At 42.3% G+C, this 22,083-nt stretch overlaps 1 protein-coding gene across 1 annotated transcript in view; it reads left to right on the forward strand.

The window, feature by feature from the left end:
- Positions 1-22,083, forward strand: part of HTRA3 (HtrA serine peptidase 3) — a 265,925-nt gene that overhangs the window by 238,358 nt on the left and 5,484 nt on the right. Inside the window, exon 8 of the mRNA XM_078678531.1 lies at positions 1,082-1,177. Within this exon, the coding sequence (XP_078534657.1) occupies positions 1,082-1,177 (96 nt within the window). The remainder of the gene's footprint in view (positions 1-1,081; positions 1,178-22,083) is intronic.

The following is a 22,083-nucleotide window of genomic DNA, read 5'->3' on the forward strand; positions in this document are numbered from 1 at the left end:
GTGCGCCGCAAGAGTGGGGGCTGGTTTTGGGCCCCTGGGGGTCGTTTTTGTTACAGGGCCGTTTTTGCAGCTGCAAAAACGGCCCTGTAACAAAATCGGCCGAAACCCGGCCCCGGCAAAGACTGCGGTCGCACATCCCTCCCCCCCTCCCCGGGGGAGGGGGGGGGGGGCGAGCACTTTGCCAAGGCCGGTTTTGGTTCCCAGTCTGGCCCTGCTTAAATGTTGCCATTAACTGGGCAAAAAAACCAATGACTGATGTGGATTGAATCATCAGATGAAATTTGTTGTTATGCATGGAAGCAGAATGTAAAAGGCACTCAGGCAGACCAACACATGTATATTTGTCTCAGATAAGTAATACTTACCCTATACTGATCTCACTGAAGTTGAGTTGGGTGTAGGTTGGCTTAATGGAGAGTGTGTTTGACACTGCAATCCTCTCTTTGTGCTGATGGAAAACAAAGAAAGATAAATAGTCCCAAGAAAGTTAAAGAAATCGCCTTAGTCTGTTTTGAAACACAAATTTGGTTGAGAATTATTTTATTCATGAGAAAGGAAAGGGTTCAGACTCAAAGAAGCTTATGTAAAAGACTCACGACACTGGGAACCAATGGAGTGTGTATTTAGATACACCTATTCGCTGCTTATCCCATCTAGACTGCTTTTGGTTTCAATATAAAAAAAAACAAAATATGATGCACAAGTCTAGTTGACAGACCATCATATATTATGAAGATTAAAAAAAAAGACTTCCAGAAATTGACCTGCTAATTACTAGCTAAATATTTGACCTCCAGTAAGGGGAGTTGTTCTAAGATTAGCACATAGTATTACATTTCACAAGCAGATCTCATTCTACAATCCATCTTATTTTAATATGTTTCATAATTTGAATTTTGCATTTCATTGTGTCATTTGGCTATCTTTTCTGTCGTGAGCACCAAGCTTTGGACACTAATGGGCCACATATTCTCCCAAAAAGTGAACCCGATAAGAAAAAACATTAACATGTTTACTTACAATTGTTAAAAACCCTTTCTTTACTGATGTTCTTCTTCGTCTATATTTTATGCTTTTTTAGCCTAGTGGAAGAGTTGAAACTTAGCAATCCTGATTTCCCTGATGTCACCAGTGGAATTTATGTTCATGAAGTTGTGCAAAATTCCCCCTCTCAGAGGTATGTAAAAATACATTGGAAATGTTACTACTCAAAGATAATGAGAGATCTCTGTCATAATATTTCTTTATTCCTATCACAATATATCATTCATTTATAATAGAAAGGTGGAGCTTTAGAAATAAGAGATTACTACAGTCCTCTGCCTAAAAGAAAACAATTCCCAAAATTAGAAATTAACGTTTCTATTACATCTCTCAGGTTACACAAATATTTTTAATTAAATACACGGGCAGGCTCATATAGTGAGGCCATTCTGACGATCAGTTTGAAGGATTTTGTAGACAACTAAGCAACTGAGTGTACAAAGCAAAAACAAATTTTACAATCAACATTTAATTTGGTGTTATTGATGCAGAAATCTACAGATATATGATAGTTAGGGCAATCTCTTTAGGGTAAGGAACCTTCCCATCTTTGACTTCTATTTTTAAATGTCCAGCTATTTTAAGATTCTAAACAACGCTTTGATTAGAAGAGAACCTTTACAATATTGGTGTATGGAGATTTCCAAAAGGTTAATTATTCCAAAATTTACTCTTGTGTTTTCTCTCTAAAAGTAGTCTTGATATTGTTTAAATTGTCTTCATTATGCCCTGGGTGTGATGTGTCTACCATAGGCAACTAAGGATTCTGCAACAAATATAACAGGTGCGGACCATGCAGGTAAGAGCGGGGGGTGGGGGGCAGGGTTGAGAGGGATTCGACAGACAACCACAAGGGAAAATTAAATAAATAATTAATTTTCCCTTGTCGTCTGTCGTAATCCCTCCACACCCTGCTCCACCGCCCAGCGCTCTTACCTGCACGGGCTGCTGCTGCGATTTAACCATTCTGAAATCGGTCTAAAGAAGTACTTGCTTTCCTCATATGAAGCCACCCATTGCCAGTTTGACAGCTCCTTAAAACAAGAAATACATTATACTTTGTCTTTTTTAAGCTTCAGAGAGAGAGAGAGATGGTCTACCATTCAGTTTCATTCTCAAATATTGCTGAAATATATTGGTGATAGTTTCTAGTCTTTGCATGTGACCCAGAAAGTAACAAATGTTGCTCATAAAATAAGACAAAAAGTTGTCTAAAGATTTTTGTAAAGGAAAGGAGATTATTGCCATACTTGAATGTAAATTGATTGTCTTTTCTAATAAGACAACTAAAGTAACCGTCTGTAGAAAACTGTGACCTCCAGGGACATAGACAAAATCAAAGGCATTATAGTAACACCATTTTAATACCTTAACAATTGTGTACAGTTTTTACACATCTATAAATCTCGGTAACTTTAAAGATTTTTAGAATATGTCACTTTGTCAACAATATAGTAGCAGTAAAGTAAGGCTCATCGATCAGCAGGACACAGCTTTAGATCTCAGCAGACGGGTTACTCCATCACAACATTTAACGGATATCCTGTCCGCCGAAATATAAATCCCATTATGATCTATGGGACTTATATTTAGGCTGATAGGATATCCGTCACTGTTGTGACGAAATGACCCGTCCGCCGGGATCTAAATCAGGCCCTAGTGTCTAAGAGAAGAAATATATGTAAAAAATTAACTTCAGGGGAAAAGAGAGATGAATAATGTCTTAAACTGTTCTAGGGTCTCTTCGTTTTCATTGCAAATAGAATATAGTTTATTTGATCATACAGCTTTCTTACGATGTGGCCAGAGTAGTATTCCTAGGTGGCAAACCGTTTCGAATAATTCTATGTTGCCTGACTACCATGCACTAAATATCATGCCTGAAAACTATCATAGCCAGAATATCAATACAAAAATAAAGTGATGGTAATTCCACATAGATATACAATACTTAACTTCACTTCAGTGTACCTTGAAGAAAGACATATCTTCAAGGTACCCATATATACGAAAGCTTACTGAATCTATAAATTGTTGTAAAGTGGATTGTGACCACTAAAAGTGGCTTTGCAATGTACTAACGGTCTTGAAATAGGGATTATTTAATTTAGCATACAGATCCGAATAAATAAAGACTGGTTATAGAATACGTTTACTGATTCCTAATTAAGAAATCGGAAATTTAGATTCATAACTGACATGGATGAAGTAATTCTTAATCCTAAGTCTAAAATATTTGCAAATGGTAACTATGAAAAATGTTTCAGAAACGTTAAAAAATATTGAAAAATTCTAAAAATGACTAAAAGTAGATGAATATAATTTTTTATTGCATTATTCTAGGTTTTGTAAAATTTTAAAATATATATAGGTATTAAATATTAAATAAAATGATGAGGCTCAGAAACTTTTCGCACTGTTCTCAGACCTACCGCTTTTTACAAGCATTATCAGGTGTTGAAGTTTCCCATTGTGTAACTCTGCTTCTTCATGCTGCAGCTCGCTCTAGAAGGTCAATGCATTCTGAATAATCATGTATGCCTCTGTCTCTATGAAGCAGTGTAACCAACCTGGATATGGCTTTTAATTTAACCGAGAATGATATTTTAAACTCTTTTTATTTCACTGGTTCATTTTGTGTATTTTGGAGTTTTTACTTTGGCCTTTCACTTCCGAATAAAGCTGATTTTGAATTGGAATAGTGTTAAAAATATATTCTTATTTTTAAAGAATATTTTTAATTAAAAAAGATTTTTTCCATTAGTTGTATTTGTAACTCTATTTGCATGAATGCATTTGGAATTGTTTAAGTTTTTATCATTTATAAAAAAAATGATACATCAATATTCATTTAGTGAAATGCTTTGAATCATTAATAACGCAAAAATATTTTATCATCAATAATAAATAAGGAAGGCAGTAGCATGCTTAGAATGAGTGAACAATATTCAGTGTAGAAGTAGTGCTAAGTCGGATTCGGGCACACCTAGAAAGCAATTTGTAGAAGATTGCACCTAGGGGAGTATGTACTATTTTTAGAGATAGCAGCAGTACTTACCATCAGCAGAGTTGTCTGGACGCTTTAGAAAGAAAATAAAACAAAACGTGTCTGTAGTTCATTTGTAAGGTATTTCTTACGAGCTTTACACTTATACCCATTCACATTCAACCTGTTACACATTTTGGCTTCTGGGTATACAGGCAACCACTTCATAGTGAATCTGAACTGCCTTTCACATCTGTGCAAAAACAACTCATTATTTTTGTTCTAAAGTCTTCCTCTGTCATTCTAGCACAATCTGAAACCCAATACTGGGTGACACAATATTACACAGTTGTGGTTCTACACGTTACAATTCTCTGGTGCTGCTGGTTTCTTGTAGCACTTAATTACCTTGAAGGGACAAGATTAACTGTCATGACGTTCTGTAATCTTATAGCAATTTGATAATTATGGTTTCCCAATCTTACATATTCATTTCTCATATCTACTCGCTGATCGTGAACTGGTTTATCATGTATCTTCATCACATGGGTCTGCAGTTTTAACATGACTCAACCATTCTGTGTTTGTTGGGTTATGTTATTGCTTTACCTCCCTGGCATACCTCTATGGGCATCTTTCCAGTAGTGGGATTTGGTTTTGAAGTTTGGAGGTGATTGTTGTTCAATTAATTAAAATCATAACATCTGAGCATAAATAGTAAGTATAAAACAAGAAAATACATAATTTGTTTTATTTTATTTAGAAAGTTTTCTATAGCGCGAACATGACCACCGAGGTTATCAGAGCGCTTTACAGTTAAATACACCAGGAAGGATACAGAAAACAGTACACACAAAGAACAAAGTTAACAGTCTTGTAGAGATGGGTGCCCTCGGGAGCTTTGGTAGCTGGGACTCAAACTTGTGAGGGTTTCCTCAGTCTCCTTGGAAGCACCCATACTAAGGCAGAAGTTTCTTCATCAATAACACTTTGACTTTCTATTTGAAAAGGACAGTAGAAGGATTCAGTCTGACTTCGGGGGCAGGGAGTTCCAAATCCTCGGGGGGTTACCGGAGAAGGCTCGATTGTATGATTTTCTTTTCTTGAATTTTTGTGGTTTTAGCAGTAGAGTGCTGGCACTTCTAGAAGTTCTCGATCCACAAAAAACAATATTTCATAAAAGAGGAAAATATCAAGTTTGTGATCCCCTTGTGGGGCCTCAATCTCCCCATTCCTAGTGAGCCAACATAATACATGTACTTTCGCCTCACACAAGGCTTAGTCATGGAAACTACAAGGCTGCATAGAGTTCTAAGTCTTTGCCTCACTCAAGCCTTTAATCATGGAAATCACATAGCAGCATACAGTTCTTAGGTGCTGACAGATAAAAGTGCTTCATAACTCTGTTCTGGTTAAGGGTGGCCCAGAGACACAAGGTGCTCCATACATAATCGGCGCCAGCATAAAGACCAGACTCATGGAGGCCTCAAGGCCACGCATGTTTATAAAGTGCTTAGGACTAAAAGCGCGTTCTAGTTCATCATTACTGTGCTGGGCTAAAGTGCTCCATGCTTATGAAGTACAGCCCAAAGGATCTAAGAGCTCCCTAATTGATAGGCAGCCTGAATAGGGACCATCATGGGGTGATGTAGATAACCACTTACGGCTTTCTGATTGGCCCCCACTTGTCCAAAGTGCTCTGTGCCAGTAAAGTACAGTCTTGAGAGGTCAAAAGTGCTTCGTGCTTGAAGGGGTAAGGCCAATATGGAAATTTTTAGTTACCAGTTGCTTTTTTCATGAATTTACTAAGCGGGATTGGATGCTTGCCTACATTACTATCTGCATTATGTTCCTGAACTATGCAGCCCACGCCTCAGTGCGTGCCTCAAAGCTTCTGTTACAGTGCACTGTAGTTTCATGACCAGTGCAGTAATTAATCTTTTTCTGTAGATTTGTTGGGTTGTTCACACTATGACTGCACTGTGATACAACCATTCAGTGCTATAGTATGTGTTCTCTGTCCTTAAACATACATTGTAAAATTAGTTACATCTACCTGGCTTATTTCACTTTAGGGTAAGGCCATGGAACGTTGGTGCAAGACATGCACTAGTGGCAAGTCATTTACATGTCATACGTGGAATGCAATGTATATTTACACCAACAAGATTTGTGTCTAAAGTGTATAGCTTCGGAGAACACCATTGTGTCCTGGTGAGACTGTAGTATGCAATCACTGCAACATATGGCAAGGACAAGTGCTTTTCCATGTGGAAACCTACTTTTATACATTCTAGCAGATTACTAAATGCCCATTGAGCTAGGTACTTAGGGCCTGATTAACAAAGGTAAGCGTAGACTTTGGTGTCATTTATGAATTTTTGGTACTACTCATAAAATACTTTTGTGAATAGGAAAAAATCATTAACTTACATAAAAGTGTAAGTTTACCTTTGTGAATCAGGCCCTGTATGTATAAAAGTGGAATATAGCAATGAAAATATAAAAAAGAAAAGTTTGTCTCCACAGTGAAAATCTGCTGAAAGCTGTTTGCTACTATCTAGTCCAAGTAACATTTTACCCAGACCAGTCTTATCTCTAAATGAAAGCTTATTTTTGCAACGTGGACTCGGAAAAAGCTTTTTTCCACTTGTCAAGACTATAATTGAATGTTGTAACAGATGTTTGGTTAAGTGTAGTGGACTAGTAACTTTCAAGCAGTGTACTTAGCAGTGCCTAATAAACCTGTTATTAAAACCAGTTTGAGTAGCTGCCTCCGCTACAGTGGCAGTAATTAGCATCCCACTTTAAAGGTGAAGGCTGCCCACCTAGTGAAAAATACAACTACTTCGGATAGCAGGAATGCCGATGTAGTGTAAACCCTGACCTCCAACCATGGAGGAGTCAAGTGGGTGGTTAGAGATGGCAGTATAGGTGACAGGACCTCTACAACAGCCTCCTCTTTCAAGTGAAAACCCCAAATGTCATGTCCACATGACATATCTCAATTAAAATCAGAGCGGTTTAAGACATTTGCCAGTGCTCACAGTAGGGAGGAACTAGTTTCAGCACACAGTAGAGAAGGGGCTTTTTATTTTCGGTAAGAGTTGACCTGAAAAGGGAATGTCAGGCCTCTGCAAGGGGAAGCATGTTAGGTCCATGGTGAATAGGGAACTTTGCAAAGGTCTGCATTAAGTTGAGAGTGAACGCGCTGAAAAGGGTGGTCTGTTTTCCAAATGAAAACAGACCACCAGATACCAGGTTTGCACACCCCAGTCACTGGCTACTGCACCGTTTTAGATTGACAACTCACCACCTCCTCCTCAGTACATTCCTGTACCTTGAATATGTTTAGATGACTATGCCTGACCGCTGGGGAAAAGAAGGAATTGCATTAACTTTTATTGATACCCAGGGTAATCTGGCAGTTCTCCTGTTCGGTCAACCACAACCATTGTCTTTAATTGATGTTTTCTGTTTTCTTCATTGTTCTTACTCTAAAACATTATAAATCTAAATTCTGGGTTCCCTTATCCAATTTTACTAATTTTTGTGTCTCTTTGCTCATGAAGTTTTCCTAACCACCTATATTGTATTAGGAACTTTAATGTGTTGTGTTCGAAACATTTCTCCAGAGACTTTCCTGTAGCCTTTTCCATACTTACCAGCGGTTAAACAGAGATTCACTTAGACCTGTATCCAACCATTTCTATTAAGTTGATAGGGACACCTCTACAAATTAATAACACAGATTTTGTCAGACATGGTAATTTGTGGTAGATAGATTAATCACGTGTTGTATAATGGCCTTCAAGTCATACATTTTCCTAGAACACAATTGCTAGTTATTATCTATCATCAACTCATAGGTCATCTCTTGGATATAAACACATTTCCAAGGAATACAGCCACTTATATGGTAGTCACAGTTTCAATACACAAACTTCAGAGCACTTCGAGTAAAGATCCCAAACCATGAAAAATAACTTCATAAAAACTACCTTCAAGTTCACCAATCCAAAAAATTCTTGTCTAATTCTTTTTAAACACCTCCTGAAACCAAAGGGGTAACTCCTATGGACAACTCTTTGATACTCCCAAGATTACCTACAAGCCATCTAGCAAGTTTGTCACTTCTAATTTCATAGCTAATTAACACATGGGGCCATATTTATTTAGGTGTTGTGTTGCTTTTGCACCACACAACGTGGTGCATGCATGACATAACCCCAAAATGCGATTTATCAAGTCATGTAAGGCCACTTTGCTTGGCCATGAGTGGCTTGATAAATTCAGAGTAATGCAGCGCAAATTGCCTCATTACGTTACTCTGCCCCAGGATGGCATTCCATGAGTGTTGCCTCGGTGTGTTTTTTGCAACAGAGTCTCGGTTATGATAAAAGTCACTTCTCAGTAGTTGCATAAGGTACCATCACGAGCATAAGAACCTCTGCTTCATTAAGAATCAGCGGTACAAAAGGGGGTGGTGATGGACGGAGCATCTGAACCAATCAAACACTCACACCCAGTCAAAAGATCTGGGTTTAATCCATCACCGTTCTTTAGCCCACTCTGCCACCCCAGTTCAGACATGGCCATATACAAATCAGTCTGACCCTGTGCCTCATGGGAACAGTCCAGCCCGAACTGCCAAGCCATGCCTTCCCTGGACCGGAAACAAGCTTCCGAGGACCGGTTTCTGGCATTACAGCCGTCTTCAGCCCGGCTTGCTTGAATCCAGTGGCAAAGTGAGCTAGGGACTCACGTCTGAGCATACCCTGCCACACTTATGGCGGCCAAAAGCACTACAAAAGGGGGCTGTAATGCCAGAAACCGGTCCTCGGAAGCTTGTTTCCGGTCCAGGGAAGGCATGGCTTGGCAGTTCGGGCTGGACTGTTCCCATGAGGCACAGGGTCAGACTGATTTGCATATGGCCATGTCTGAACTGGGGTGGCGGAGTGAGCTAAAGAACGGTGATGGATTAAACCCAGATCAGTTGACTGGGGGTGAGTGTTTGTATTGTCAACGCTCTGTCCATCACCACCTTTGGTTTTTCTTTGTTCACCCTAAGTTGGCAGGGTATGCTCAGACGTGAGTCCCTTGCTCACTTTGCCACTGGAGTCAAGCAAGCCCGGCTGAAGACGGCTGTAATGCCAGAAACCGGTCCTGGGAAGCTTGATTCCGGTCCAGGGAAGACATGGTTTGGCAGTTCGGGCTGGACTGTTCCCATGAGGCACAGGGTCAGACTGATTTGCATATGGCCATGTCTGAACTGGGGTGGCGGAGTGAGCTAAAGAATGGTGATGGATTAAACCCAGATCAGTTGACTGGGGGTGAGTGTTTGTATTGTCAACGCTCCGTCCATCACCACCTTTGGTTTTTCTTTGTTCGCCCTAAGTTGGCAGGGTATGCTCAGACGTGAGTCCCTTGCTCACTTTGCCACTGGAGTCAAGCAAGCCCGGCTGAAGATGGCTGTAATGCCAGAAACCGGTCCTGGGAAGCTTTATTCCGGTCCAGGAAAGACATGGTTTGGCAGTTAGGGCTGGACTGTTCCCATGAGGCACAGGGTCAGACTGATTTGCATATGGCCATGTCTGAACTGGGGTGGCGGAGTGAGCTCAAGAACGGTTATGGATTAAACCCAGATCAGTTGACTGGGGGTGAGTGTTTGTATTGTCAATGCTCCGTCCATCACCACCTTTGGTTTTTCTTTGTTCGCCCTAAGTTGGCAGGGTATGCTCAGACGTGAGTCTCTTGCTCACTTTGCCACTGGAGTCAAGCAAGCCCGGCTAAAGACGGCTGTAATGCCAGAAACCGGTCCTGGGAAGCTTGATTCTGGTCCAGGGAAGACATGGTTTGGCAGTTTGGGCTAGACTGTTCCCATGAGGCACAGGGTCAGACTGATTTGCATATGGACATGTCTGAACTGGGGTGGCGGAGTGAGCTAAAGAACGGTGATGGATTAAACCCAGATCAGTTGACTGGGGGTGAGTGTTTGTATTGTCAACGCTCCGTCCATCACCACCTTTGGTTTTTCTTTGTACGCCCTAAGTTGGCAGGGTATGCTCAGACGTGAGTCCCATGCTCACTTTGCCACTGGAGTCAAGCAAGCCCGGCTGAAGACGGCTGTAGTGCCAGAAACCGGTCCTGGGAAGCTTGATTCCGGTCCAGGGAAGACATGGTTTGGCAGTTCGGGCTGGACTGTTCCCATGAGGCACAGGGTCAGACTAATTTGCATATGGCCATGTCTGAACTGGGGTGGCGGAGTGAGCTAAAGAACGGTGATGGATTAAACCCAGATCAGTTGACTGGGGGTGAGTGTTTGTATTGTCAACGCTCTGTCCATCACCACCTTTGGTTTTTCTTTGTTCGCCCTAAGTTGGCAGGGTATGCTCAGACGTGAGTCCCTTGCTCACTTTGCCACTGGAGTCAAGCAAGCCCGGCTGAAGACGGCTGTAATGCCAGAAACCGGTCCTGGGAAGCTTGATTCCGGTCCAGGGAAGACATGGTTTGGCAGTTCGGGCTGGACTGTTCCCATGAGGCACAGGGTCAGACTGATTTGCATATGGCCATGTCTGAACTGGGGTGGCGGAGTGAGCTAAAGAATGGTGATGGATTAAACCCAGATCAGTTGACTGGGGGTGAGTGTTTGTATTGTCAACGCTCCGTCCATCACCACCTTTGGTTTTTCTTTGTTCGCCCTAAGTTGGCAGGGTATGCTCAGACGTGAGTCCCTTGCTCACTTTGCCACTGGAGTCAAGCAAGCCCGGCTGAAGATGGCTGTAATGCCAGAAACCGGTCCTGGGAAGCTTTATTCCGGTCCAGGAAAGACATGGTTTGGCAGTTAGGGCTGGACTGTTCCCATGAGGCACAGGGTCAGACTGATTTGCATATGGCCATGTCTGAACTGGGGTGGCGGAGTGAGCTCAAGAACGGTTATGGATTAAACCCAGATCAGTTGACTGGGGGTGAGTGTTTGTATTGTCAATGCTCCGTCCATCACCACCTTTGGTTTTTCTTTGTTCGCCCTAAGTTGGCAGGGTATGCTCAGACGTGAGTCTCTTGCTCACTTTGCCACTGGAGTCAAGCAAGCCCGGCTAAAGACGGCTGTAATGCCAGAAACCGGTCCTGGGAAGCTTGATTCCGGTCCAGGGAAGACATGGTTTGGCAGTTTGGGCTGGACTGTTCCCATGAGGCACAGGGTCAGACTGATTTGCATATGGACATGTCTGAACTGGGGTGGCGGAGTGAGCTAAAGAACGGTGATGGATTAAACCCAGATCAGTTGACTGGGGGTGAGTGTTTGTATTGTCAACGCTCCGTCCATCACCACCTTTGGTTTTTCTTTGTTCGCCCTAAGTTGGCAGGGTATGCTCAGACGTGAGTCCCATGCTCACTTTGCCACTGGAGTCAAGCAAGCCCGGCTGAAGACGGCTGTAGTGCCAGAAACCGGTCCTGGGAAGCTTGATTCCGGTCCAGGGAAGACATGGTTTGGCAGTTCGGGCTGGACTGTTCCCATGAGGCACAGGGTCAGACTAATTTGCATATGGCCATGTCTGAACTGGGGTGGCGGAGTGAGCTAAAGAACGGTGATGGATTAAACCCAGATCAGTTGACTGGGGGTGAGTGTTTGTATTGTCAACGCTCCTTCCATCACCACCTTTGTTTTTTCTTTGTTCGTCCTAAGTTGGCAGGGTATGCTCAGACGTGAGTCCCTCGCTCACTTTGCCACTGGAGTCAAGCAAGCCCGGCTGAAGACGGCTGTAATGCCAGAAACCGGTCCTGGGAAGCTTGATTCCGGTCCAGGGAAGACATGGTTTGGCAGTTCAGGCTGGACTGTTCCCATGAGGCACAGGGTCAGACTGATTTGCATATGGCCATGTCTGAACTGGGGTGGCGGAGTGAGCTAAAGAACGGTGATGGATTAAACCCAGATCAGTTGACCGGGGGTGAGTGTTTGTATTGTCAACGCTCCGTCCATCACCACCTTTGGTTTTTAATTAAGAATCAGAGCAGGGAAACTGTTCCAGCAAAATTAAACAAAATACATACTGAGCAGAAAGTAACTGGCTTCAATAAATGGTGAACCTGAAATCGATCTCTCTTTAGGAACTTTTGGGACCTGTGATGGAGCAGGTCCCCTCTTTTCCCTTGTTAATGGCCAGTTTGTTTCTGCTTAGAAGTGTAAAGGGGAGAAGGTTTTTGTCATAACAGGCTCACAGACACAATAGCTCATGACTCCGAAGAATCAGACTTCACGTTCTAGGTTAATTGATTTATTACAAATCCAAAAATAACTGGACATACAAACACCTTAAGATGAGGTTGTAAAAGTGCATCAGTATTAATACAAAGCCAAACCTACGGGTGAAATTTAGTCTCTGGATCATGGAAAGAATGACGAATTACAAAATCAGAACACAGGCAATAAGTGCCCCCACGTCAAGATCAGTCTTCATTCAGGGTTCGTAAGTAAGAAGCATTAGTCTGTCCGTACACTTCTACTAACGTGACATTCCTACTTAGCATTTCCCAGGCAAGGTCAGGAAAAGGTGTCAGCGCGTGAAGACTTCCTAAAAAGTGCACTCACGTTGCATGGGTCAAGTAGCATAAAGCTACAGAGCTCGTTCTAAGATGGGTGAGAGGATGTAGCCTTTCGGCTAGAACGGTCGACCTCGAAGCTGGGGAACCGGGTTTGAGTCTCGGCAACAGCGCTCAACATCCTGTGATTCTGGACAAATCACTTACTCTCCCCGTGCCTGACAAAAATGAATGTGTCCTTCTGTAACGAAACTGGTGCTCATGTAAAGCGCTCTGAAACCTGATTTCTCGGGTCTAGTTTGCACCATAAAAAACTCAAAAAAAAAAAAAAGATGCTCCTTCTCTCTCCATCTATCTCCTCACCTCTCCTAACTCGACCCCAAGGGCATCGTCCCTAACTCCAATACCAAAATCATAAGACAGGCCCATTACACATAATGCGATCGCCTCATCCAGCTGGACACCTCCTCATAGGTGATTTTTTCATTTAGTTTAAATACTCCCAGCTTCTGGCTCGATTAACTTGATTCCCAGGCCTTCTCCAGTGACAAAGAACACATTTGCTCACATTATCACTCTCCTTGTACAAATGTATCCTCTCCTCCCTGAGCCTAACTCCTAAAACAAACACAATATTCTAACTAACAAGGATGAATTCCTCCACCTGCAACAGAAATGTGAGAAAGAAAAAGATTCAACATGCACATGAAGATTATGAGCAAACTCCATCTATAAAAGCCAGGGAAATACATATGAGGCCTACTGCAAATCGGCTAACAAAAGAATCGCCATGGAACTTCATTAAACATGTGTATATGCAAACATAAATATGGTGCACATTTAAATCAAGGCATTACATTTGTAGTAAATAAACTACATTAGTCGGTTATAAACTAATACTGGGGTTTACATCAATTTGAACGCAATTGCCATGTTAATCTCTTCACAATGTAAGAAATATTTCTATCATTTCACCTGTACACGTTATTGCATTTCACATCCTAATGACCAAATGTTAACAAAATAAAAGAATAAATGCAGGTGCAAACTACTCATGATACTGATGCACCCTTACAAATGAAAGAGCACAATCACACTCTATCAGTCCCCCCACAACCAGTTCCCTGTAGAAAGAACCAACCTAAACAAAAGTTGCAGCAAGTCTTCCCTGACGGAATCTGTTTAGTCTTTTGAGATTCTCACAGTTACTACCCTGCAGTCTCTCCATTTTCCTCTCCCACTCTCTCAGCGATCTCTCAGCCTTCCTTTAATGGTGCTATTTGTAAGCCCTCACCATTCCAATCAAGAGAATCACATAAACTACTACAATAATGATGAGCTTCAGAATGTAACTAAGAATTCCCTTAAAAGGTTGGAAAACCAACTCCCAATCTTCCCAACCTTGTCCCAAACTCCAACAGTTGCCAAGTAATGTATTTCATGATGAATCTCAGTGATGTTACTTATACACTCCCTCAGATCCTTGCTACGATTGGTGATATAAGTACAGCACTGTTGAACCCTCAACATTTTACAGACACTGCCCTCTTTTGATAATAACACATCCAACGCAAGGCGGTTCTGCATCACCATGGCTCTTATAGACACCATCTCTCCATCCAAAAGCAACTTATCCACAATAGTTGACAGCCTTCTAATCTTTATATTGTTCAGACCCACACCCAAACTTGCTATGATTGCTCCAAATACATCTCCCACAATCTCTCATGCACTTGCACCTCGCTTCTCTCTATGGTGTAATCCACCTTTCAACGGTCCCAGATCTTCAACATGCTAAATCTTAGGAAACCCAACAGCCACATAATATGTGCCATACCTTTTCAGTGGCAATCTCACATACGCATTTTTCACCCACACAAAATACACATTTGTCACCACTTGCACTGCTTCTTGCAGAAACTTCTTCGCAGTGGCTTTAATTATGAAAACTTGATCACACACGCTCTGTCCAATAAAGATCTTATCATAATAAGTCTGTACCTGTCTAATGCAAAGTTTTCCTTGCTGTTCAAAATCCAAAGCTATTGGACCATAGCTCCCTTTCGCCTTATGTGCTAACTCCTCCTTGGTCTACTCAAATTTCCCTTCTCTACTATTAAGCTTAAGTGCTAATTGCCTATGTCTATCTTCTACTTGATCTATGAACTTCTTCTCTACCTCGGTTAACAATCATGTCAGATTATGATTATGAGCATAAGCTGTATCTAATGTAAGGGTAAGTATAACATACTTCCCCATTCTCTCCTCCTGCTTGTAATAATCATACTTATTCAGGTGCTTACAAGCTGTAACTTCTGAAAGCACTATGACATAGTTGCATAACTAATATTCGTATTGATCCTTACCGTAAAACATACTAAGCAATAAACTAAATGTAATACCATATGTCAATGGCAGGTGATGATAACGATTCCCCTCCTCCACTTATGCATGCAACTGCATACACACATAACAAACTCTCATATCCATTGTGTACAAACTCCTATAAAAACTTCAAGTAGGCATTCAACGTATAATCACTGTTAGACAAATCTACATGTAACATGCGACCAGTTTGATCTAGCATAGCCTTATCTGCTCCTACTGTACCCTCTTTTGTGCTAGAAGTGGTAGGTGTGGATACCTCTTGCATTCCCACCTGATCAACTTCTGCTTCCTGTGTCTTTTTTATAGACACAACAATAACTACCACTTTCACTACTATCACTCCTACTATGAGTGTACCTATCACACATTTGGTTCTACAATTTGGATTTCCAGACTCCATTTTCAACTACTGTACCCTCTTTTGTGCTAGAAGTGGTAGGTGTGGATATCTCTTGCATTCCCACCTGATCAACTTCTGCTTCATGTGCCTTTTTTATAGACACAACAATAACTACCGCTTTCACTACTATCACTCCTACTATGAGTGTACCTATCACACAATTAGTTCTACAATTTGGATTTCCAGACTCCATTTTCAACTGTGTTTTCGGTTTAACACACCAAAAGGAACAACGCAAAGTCTCTTTCTCCGCCTCTAATTGCTGTTCAACAAAATTCACACACAGCTCGTTGGAGTCCTGGAAATCAAATTTAAAATTCGTGGCACTCTTATTTACACAGTTCAAAAAGACTTCCTTAGCCCTCTTTCTTCTTTTTCAGAAAGTCCTTAATTTTCATCTTCTTCCACTCGGACCTAGGTTATCTTCTTTAAAGTAAGCATTATATTTAAAATTCACAGCTTAATCAACAGTCTCTCACAAGTTCAGAGCCAATTTCATCAATAACACACTGTGGAATCTCAAGATGAACTGATGGTTTCTCCTGTGCTGGAGGCTGATATCCAAATGTTGGGAAAGACAATTCACACAGAATCAAAACCCACACCCTACTCAACATTGGAGGTCTTGGTACAGTCACTGTCAGCACTCCATTGGCTTCTATTCCAGGGACTAACAGTTCAATTTCAATGATCAGTGCTGGAACTCTGCTGGCCACTAGGAAAGACCTCAGTCTCCCTGTCCCCACTGTTCCCGGCGTCTATGATTAGATAAGTCCACTCTGGGGCAGCGTAGCGTGGCAGTGCACCCTTGTTTTCTCGATCTCCTCAAGCCCTCCTGTGCTTGTTCTGTGTCACTCAGCTCTTATTCAGACACAGGGGCAAGATCTCCTTCAGATGCCAGTCTCAAGTTTTGCCTCTTCTGTCTTAAAGGCCACAATTCCCTTGCATATTCTGCTCTCCTGCTCTTTACCCGATCACCTTCCACACCAGTTCCTCCAGCTGAGTCTGACTCTGTACTACTCGCAACATTATCGTCTCCCTCCGAGTCAATACCTAGGCTTTGTGTAGCATGACCCATCACAACTTGCTCTGGTGGGCAACCAGCCTCGTCAGTAACCCCCACAGATTGACTTGTTCTCCCCAGTGGGCTTGCTGCACGACTGGACTTCCTTCTGGGAGAGGAGCTGTTTCTTCCGAGGGTCCTGAAACTCTGAGGTTGTGCGAGGCATAAATCCAGCAAGCCTCCACACTTCACAGCCGTATGCGTCATCAAAATCACTTAGTATGGACCTCTGCAGCGAGCATCAAGACAGTTCTTTCTCACATGCTTCTGAACAAGTATCCAATCACCCGGACACAGATCATGGCAGAGGTCCTTCGAGGTCATGGCAGTGGCAGCTTCAACCTGCTGAGACACAGAACAAACCACATCAGCCAGTCCTTTGCAATAATCAAGGATCAAATCATAGGTGATGTTTATCAACACTGTACATGGCACTGCTGGCAAACACATTGCCCTCCCTATTAGAATCACTCATGAACACCAAAGGTAATGCATCAGGCCATTTAAGAGACATGGACGAGCAAACCTTTGCCATTTGCATCTTGAGAGTCCCATTAATCTGTTCCACAAGGCCTGATGCCTCTGGTCTGTTTCTACAACTTGTAAGGCAGTACAAAGCAGCTTCATAATTTTGATGTGAAAGTGCGTTCCTCTATCCGACTCCAATGAAGTTGAAAATCAGAAACGTGGTATCAACTCTCTAAGTTAAATCAAGGAAAAGGCTTTCTTCATGGGACTACCAGAAGGTTATCTCAAATTACCTACAATCATATACACACCACAACCATATGATCGTACAGTGAAAAAGCAAACCAAACACACCAAAATAATCATGGACCCTATCGAACAATTATGGTACACACAATGATAAAAACCAAAGTTTATAACATAAGATATATTTATTAAAAACTTCTTTCTTCTGTGGAGAAGTGTGGCTCACTGGTTAGAGGTGGCAGACCCTGAAGCAGAGGTCAGACCCGGGACCAGGGTTCAATTCCCGACGCGGCAGGGTCTTGAGCCCAAATATCCATGGACTCGATAATTCTCGTTTCGGTGCCTACTCGAGTCACAGGTTCACACACTGCTGCTCTGGGCATTAGCTTGCTTAATCTCCACTATGGCCCCCCCACGGCAGGATGCCTGGCTTTCACCTTGGGGATGCCCAGTACGGGTATCTCACAGGGAAAAACCAGGACGGGTTCCCAAGGCAAGCACCGAGATGCCTACGGGTAATCGAGCGCTATATAAGAACGCTTAATAATAATATTAATAATAATAATTTCCTATCTTTCTGTGACTTAAAAAGTCTTACAAATTAATCAAGGTTGCAATCACAAAATTTAAAAACAATATATCACATGTATTTTACACAAGAGACAAAAAGCTAAAAATGTGAACACAATCACTACATCATGATTCAGTTATTCCAAATGGAATCCATTTCATAAATCCATTTGGTGTCCAACAAACAGATCCTATATTGGACACAAATAAGTTCCTTGGATATAACTGTATGCTTAAACAAAGGTGTCAATGCGCTTTGGTGGTGTTTGTTTAGTAAAAGACACCTTCCTTAGGACACAAGTAATATTTGTCTCTCATTTTGCTCTAAAAACAATGTATAAACCTACTCCATTTGGAGTGTGTTCTATGGCTGTATTCGGTCACTTTATAATCTTAAAGGACCACTCGGGGCCCAACTCACTTCAGCTAGTATCTTACTTCAGAATCCGTTAATCCAGAATTGTAGGGAGTACCTCAGTCTGGATCATCTGCAAATGGATATACATCTTTGCTTTTATATATAAAGATTCAATGCCATATATAATTGTTATAAGGGAATCACCCTTCTGTGCAATCAATAAACCTTCAGGCATACTCGAAGTAGTACTTATTAATCCAGAATAAGAGTAGGAAACATCAGACTCGGATGTAGAATAACGGCAGATAAGCCTTTAGAGATTCGCACCGGGTGTCCTCCATACCATCGCCCCTGTAGTCAGCAATCGGATCATAATCATTATAATCAACTCTCTAAGTAACAGCTTCGCCACTGTGAGACTATTGCACCTTCTCGTTGGTTATGCTTCCACCCACCTTGAGAAAACGCACACCACTAGCAGATTGTATTTCAATCCAATGAACCTAGGCATCTCGATAAAATTGAGTTGGATTCTATTGAAGGGACTCCCCGATCTTCCAATGTGACTCAATGCAACCACAGATTTCTTTCCAGCATTCATTTATTGATATGTAACACAACTGTGACATACTGCTTCAGCAAACGCACAAAACTGTGGGTTAAACCACATCTGTCTGAACACTCGCACCATGGCAACTCTTCCAATTTGAACTGCTCCATGAATCTGCCTCGCCATAAGGCTCAGTAAACCATCTGGCAAAACTGCTTGAGCAAAGGTTGAAACCCAAATACCATCATCCCTTTTCTCACAACCTGCTTTAATCCATCCAGATTCTTCCTGGTCTGACACTTCTCCCTGCAGACGCTTGACCTCCTCCTAAGTGTCCGTTATGGCTAACATTATGCTGAGCTCTGTTCTTTCTGTGCGCTCTCCAGTATATTCCCCAATGAAAATGCACCCTTGTTCAGCACAAAAACTTGCAACTTCATCTGTATACCTATTCCTGAGGGTTACAAAGTCCTCCCCTTCTCCCCGTGCAATGCATTTCACCACAGCTATTTATTTTGGTTATTGTGGGGCTTCCAACAATTGTCTCACATATTCCCCATTTCTTATAGGAGATCCTGATGATTTTAGGAACCCCCTCTGTGACCATAGATATCCAAAGTCATGAACCAAACCCATATTGACTATCGGTGTAGGTGGTGACTCAGATCTGATCAGACATCAGGCATGCATGGGTCAAAGCAGTGATCTCAGCTAACTGTGCAAGTGTACTCCCTGTAAACAAGTAGCTTCCACAACTCCAGAAATAGTACAGACTGCAAACACTGCTCACAGATAACCCGCAATGTCTCTTTATCATGACCTTCTACAAAAAGGATTTTATCTGATTCAGGCAGAGGTTCATCAACAATCTCAGGCCTTGGTTTGACACAAAGTTCAGTCACATTGAGACAGTCATGGTCTTCACAATCTTCATCTTCAACATTTGGAATGGGCATCAAAGTAGCAGGATCCAGTACAGAACATCTTTTCAGAGTGACATTCTCTGATGCAAGAATAACTTGCTCATAGCGTGTGAGTCTGTGATTAGTCAAATGCTGTGCCTTGGTTCTCGTCATCACGAGTTAAATTGAATGTGGAACATATACAGTAAGAGGATGACCCATCACAATGCTCTCACACCTTTCAATACTGACACCTGTTGCAGCAAAGGATTTGAGACATCCGGGCAACGCTGAAGCTACAGGATCTAATGTAGCTAAAAAGTAGGCAACTGGTCTACAGACACCTCCATGAGTCTGTGTGAGTACTGACAGTGTACAATCGTCACGCTTGCAACAAAATAACAAGAATGATTTATTGCAATCAGGCATTGCTAGAGCGGAGCGGGACACAGGTGTTCTCTCAGCTCCAGATAGGCATCCAAACTACTGTTATCCCATGGTACCGAATCACTCACATCCTTGTGTGTCAACCACTGCAGAAGTTTTGCCTTCCATGAAATGTTGGGAATCCATTGACGACAGTACCCAAACATTCCCAGAAACATCCTGACTTCCTTTTGTGTGGTAGGTGCATTCATTTTCATGATCGCCTCAATGCGGTCAGGTGACACCTTCCTCTTGCCTTTCTTCAATGCGATGACAAAAATACTGGACTTCAAGCAAACAGTACTGGAGTTTGCTTGGGGACACCCTGTGTCTATTCTCTGCCAGGTGATTTAATAGTGCAACAGTATCTATTCTACAAGCTTCCTCCATTTCAGAAGCAATCAGGAGGTCATCAATATACTGCATGGGAACTGAACTCTGCGGCAGTACCAGGCTCTCAAGATTCTTTTCCAAAATCTGATTAAAAATCGAAGGACTCTCAGTATATCCTTGTGGGATATGAGACAACGCTAACACACAATTTTCCAGACAGAAAACAAACACAAATTGCCTTTCCCCGCGTAAGGGTATCGAAAGGAACACCTGACATAGATCAATCACTGTAAACCATTCAGCCTCACAAGGAATTTGAAACAAAATCACAGATGGATTTGGTACCACAGGACAACATGGATGATTCTAAACTTCCAACTCGGCTTCTGCAGTCCCATTATAGGTGAATTAAATGGGCTCCCTATTATTTGCTTCACAATGCCCTGTTCGATCATAGACTCAATCATAGGCTTGATTCCTGCCACTGTCTCCGGCATCAGGTTGTACTGCGGCGTTTTTGGAAACCCAATATTCGACTTAATCTGTATCTTACCTGGCTCAACCCCTCAAATCATTCCTATCTCTTCTTCCCTGAAATCTCACACCACTGGAGACTGAATCTCTCAAATTGTATGGCAGATCTTCTGTGGTCAACACAGGGAATATCTCCATGCAGAGAGTCTGATTCGCCAATGTGAATGCAATGTCATCATCATTGGTCTGCAACTCCACTCCCTTGGGTGTTCAATAGATGGTAAAATGTTTTTTACACAAAAGGTCACATCCCAACAAGCAGAATGGACTCGAATCGCACAACACAAATTGGTGACGATCCTGAAAGGTTCCTATTCTCATAGGTATCTCATCAGTCAACGGATTCGTCATTGGCAGCAACTTCTACAACTTTGATTGATTGTCCTGAGAGGGGTAGGTTTGGGACGACTGTGGACGTCACAGTAGAAAGGGTAGTACCAGTATCAATCAAGAATATAACGGGATGACCGTCCACATCTGCCTCCACTTACGGCCCTCTCTGGTCTACCTCTAAGACTACTACTCAGGCACCGTCATTGCAACGGGCTGGATTGAATTCATCTAGAGTTTCAATAAAGGGCATCTGCTGGTACACTCGATTTCCCAGCGGAATTCTCGTAGGTTGGGGAATTTGCACTGGTGAACTCAGACCCCCTCCGTGTACAGACCTGGGCCTCATCACAGTATTTGCGACCTCAGGTACCTGCACTATTCCCTCGTCTCGGATCTGATTAGCTGGATTTAATTGACACTTGCGCTTCCAATGCTCGATTTTGTGACCAAAATACCTTGCAGTGGTTCTCTTCAGGGTACCAACTTCAATCCCTGTTTTCAGATCTATGGGTTTCTCTCTTCACTGACCCGCGTGAACCAATGTGTTCTGGGCTCCTCCCTGGTTGTATCTCTGCTTCCGTCCCAATGTTCCTCCACTCGACTGCACTTGGTCTACCCTATCTGCATTCCTCATTTGGACTAACATCAACGTATCCTTTAGTTTTCTATGCTTTGAATCTACCACATGACTACAATATCTGGCACACCATAGAATCTCAACAGATCAGATGCTGCTGCTTCATAAAGCTAAACTCTGCCCTTAATCCTAGGCAGAACTGGGAAACGAACTGTCCCATGTCCTTTGAAGCCAAAGTGTCAAGCCCACTATACTGCTTGAGGTTTGTAAGAGCCTACCTGTGACACATAAAAGACAACGTCTAAAATGACGGCTGCAATAAACCCTCCTGCATCTCTCCTGACCTTATCTCCCTCCACCCCCT

Source organism: Lissotriton helveticus, chromosome 2_2 (assembly GCF_964261635.1).
Source record: "Lissotriton helveticus chromosome 2_2, aLisHel1.1, whole genome shotgun sequence".
NCBI classification, from domain to species: Eukaryota; Metazoa; Chordata; class Amphibia; order Caudata; family Salamandridae; genus Lissotriton; species Lissotriton helveticus.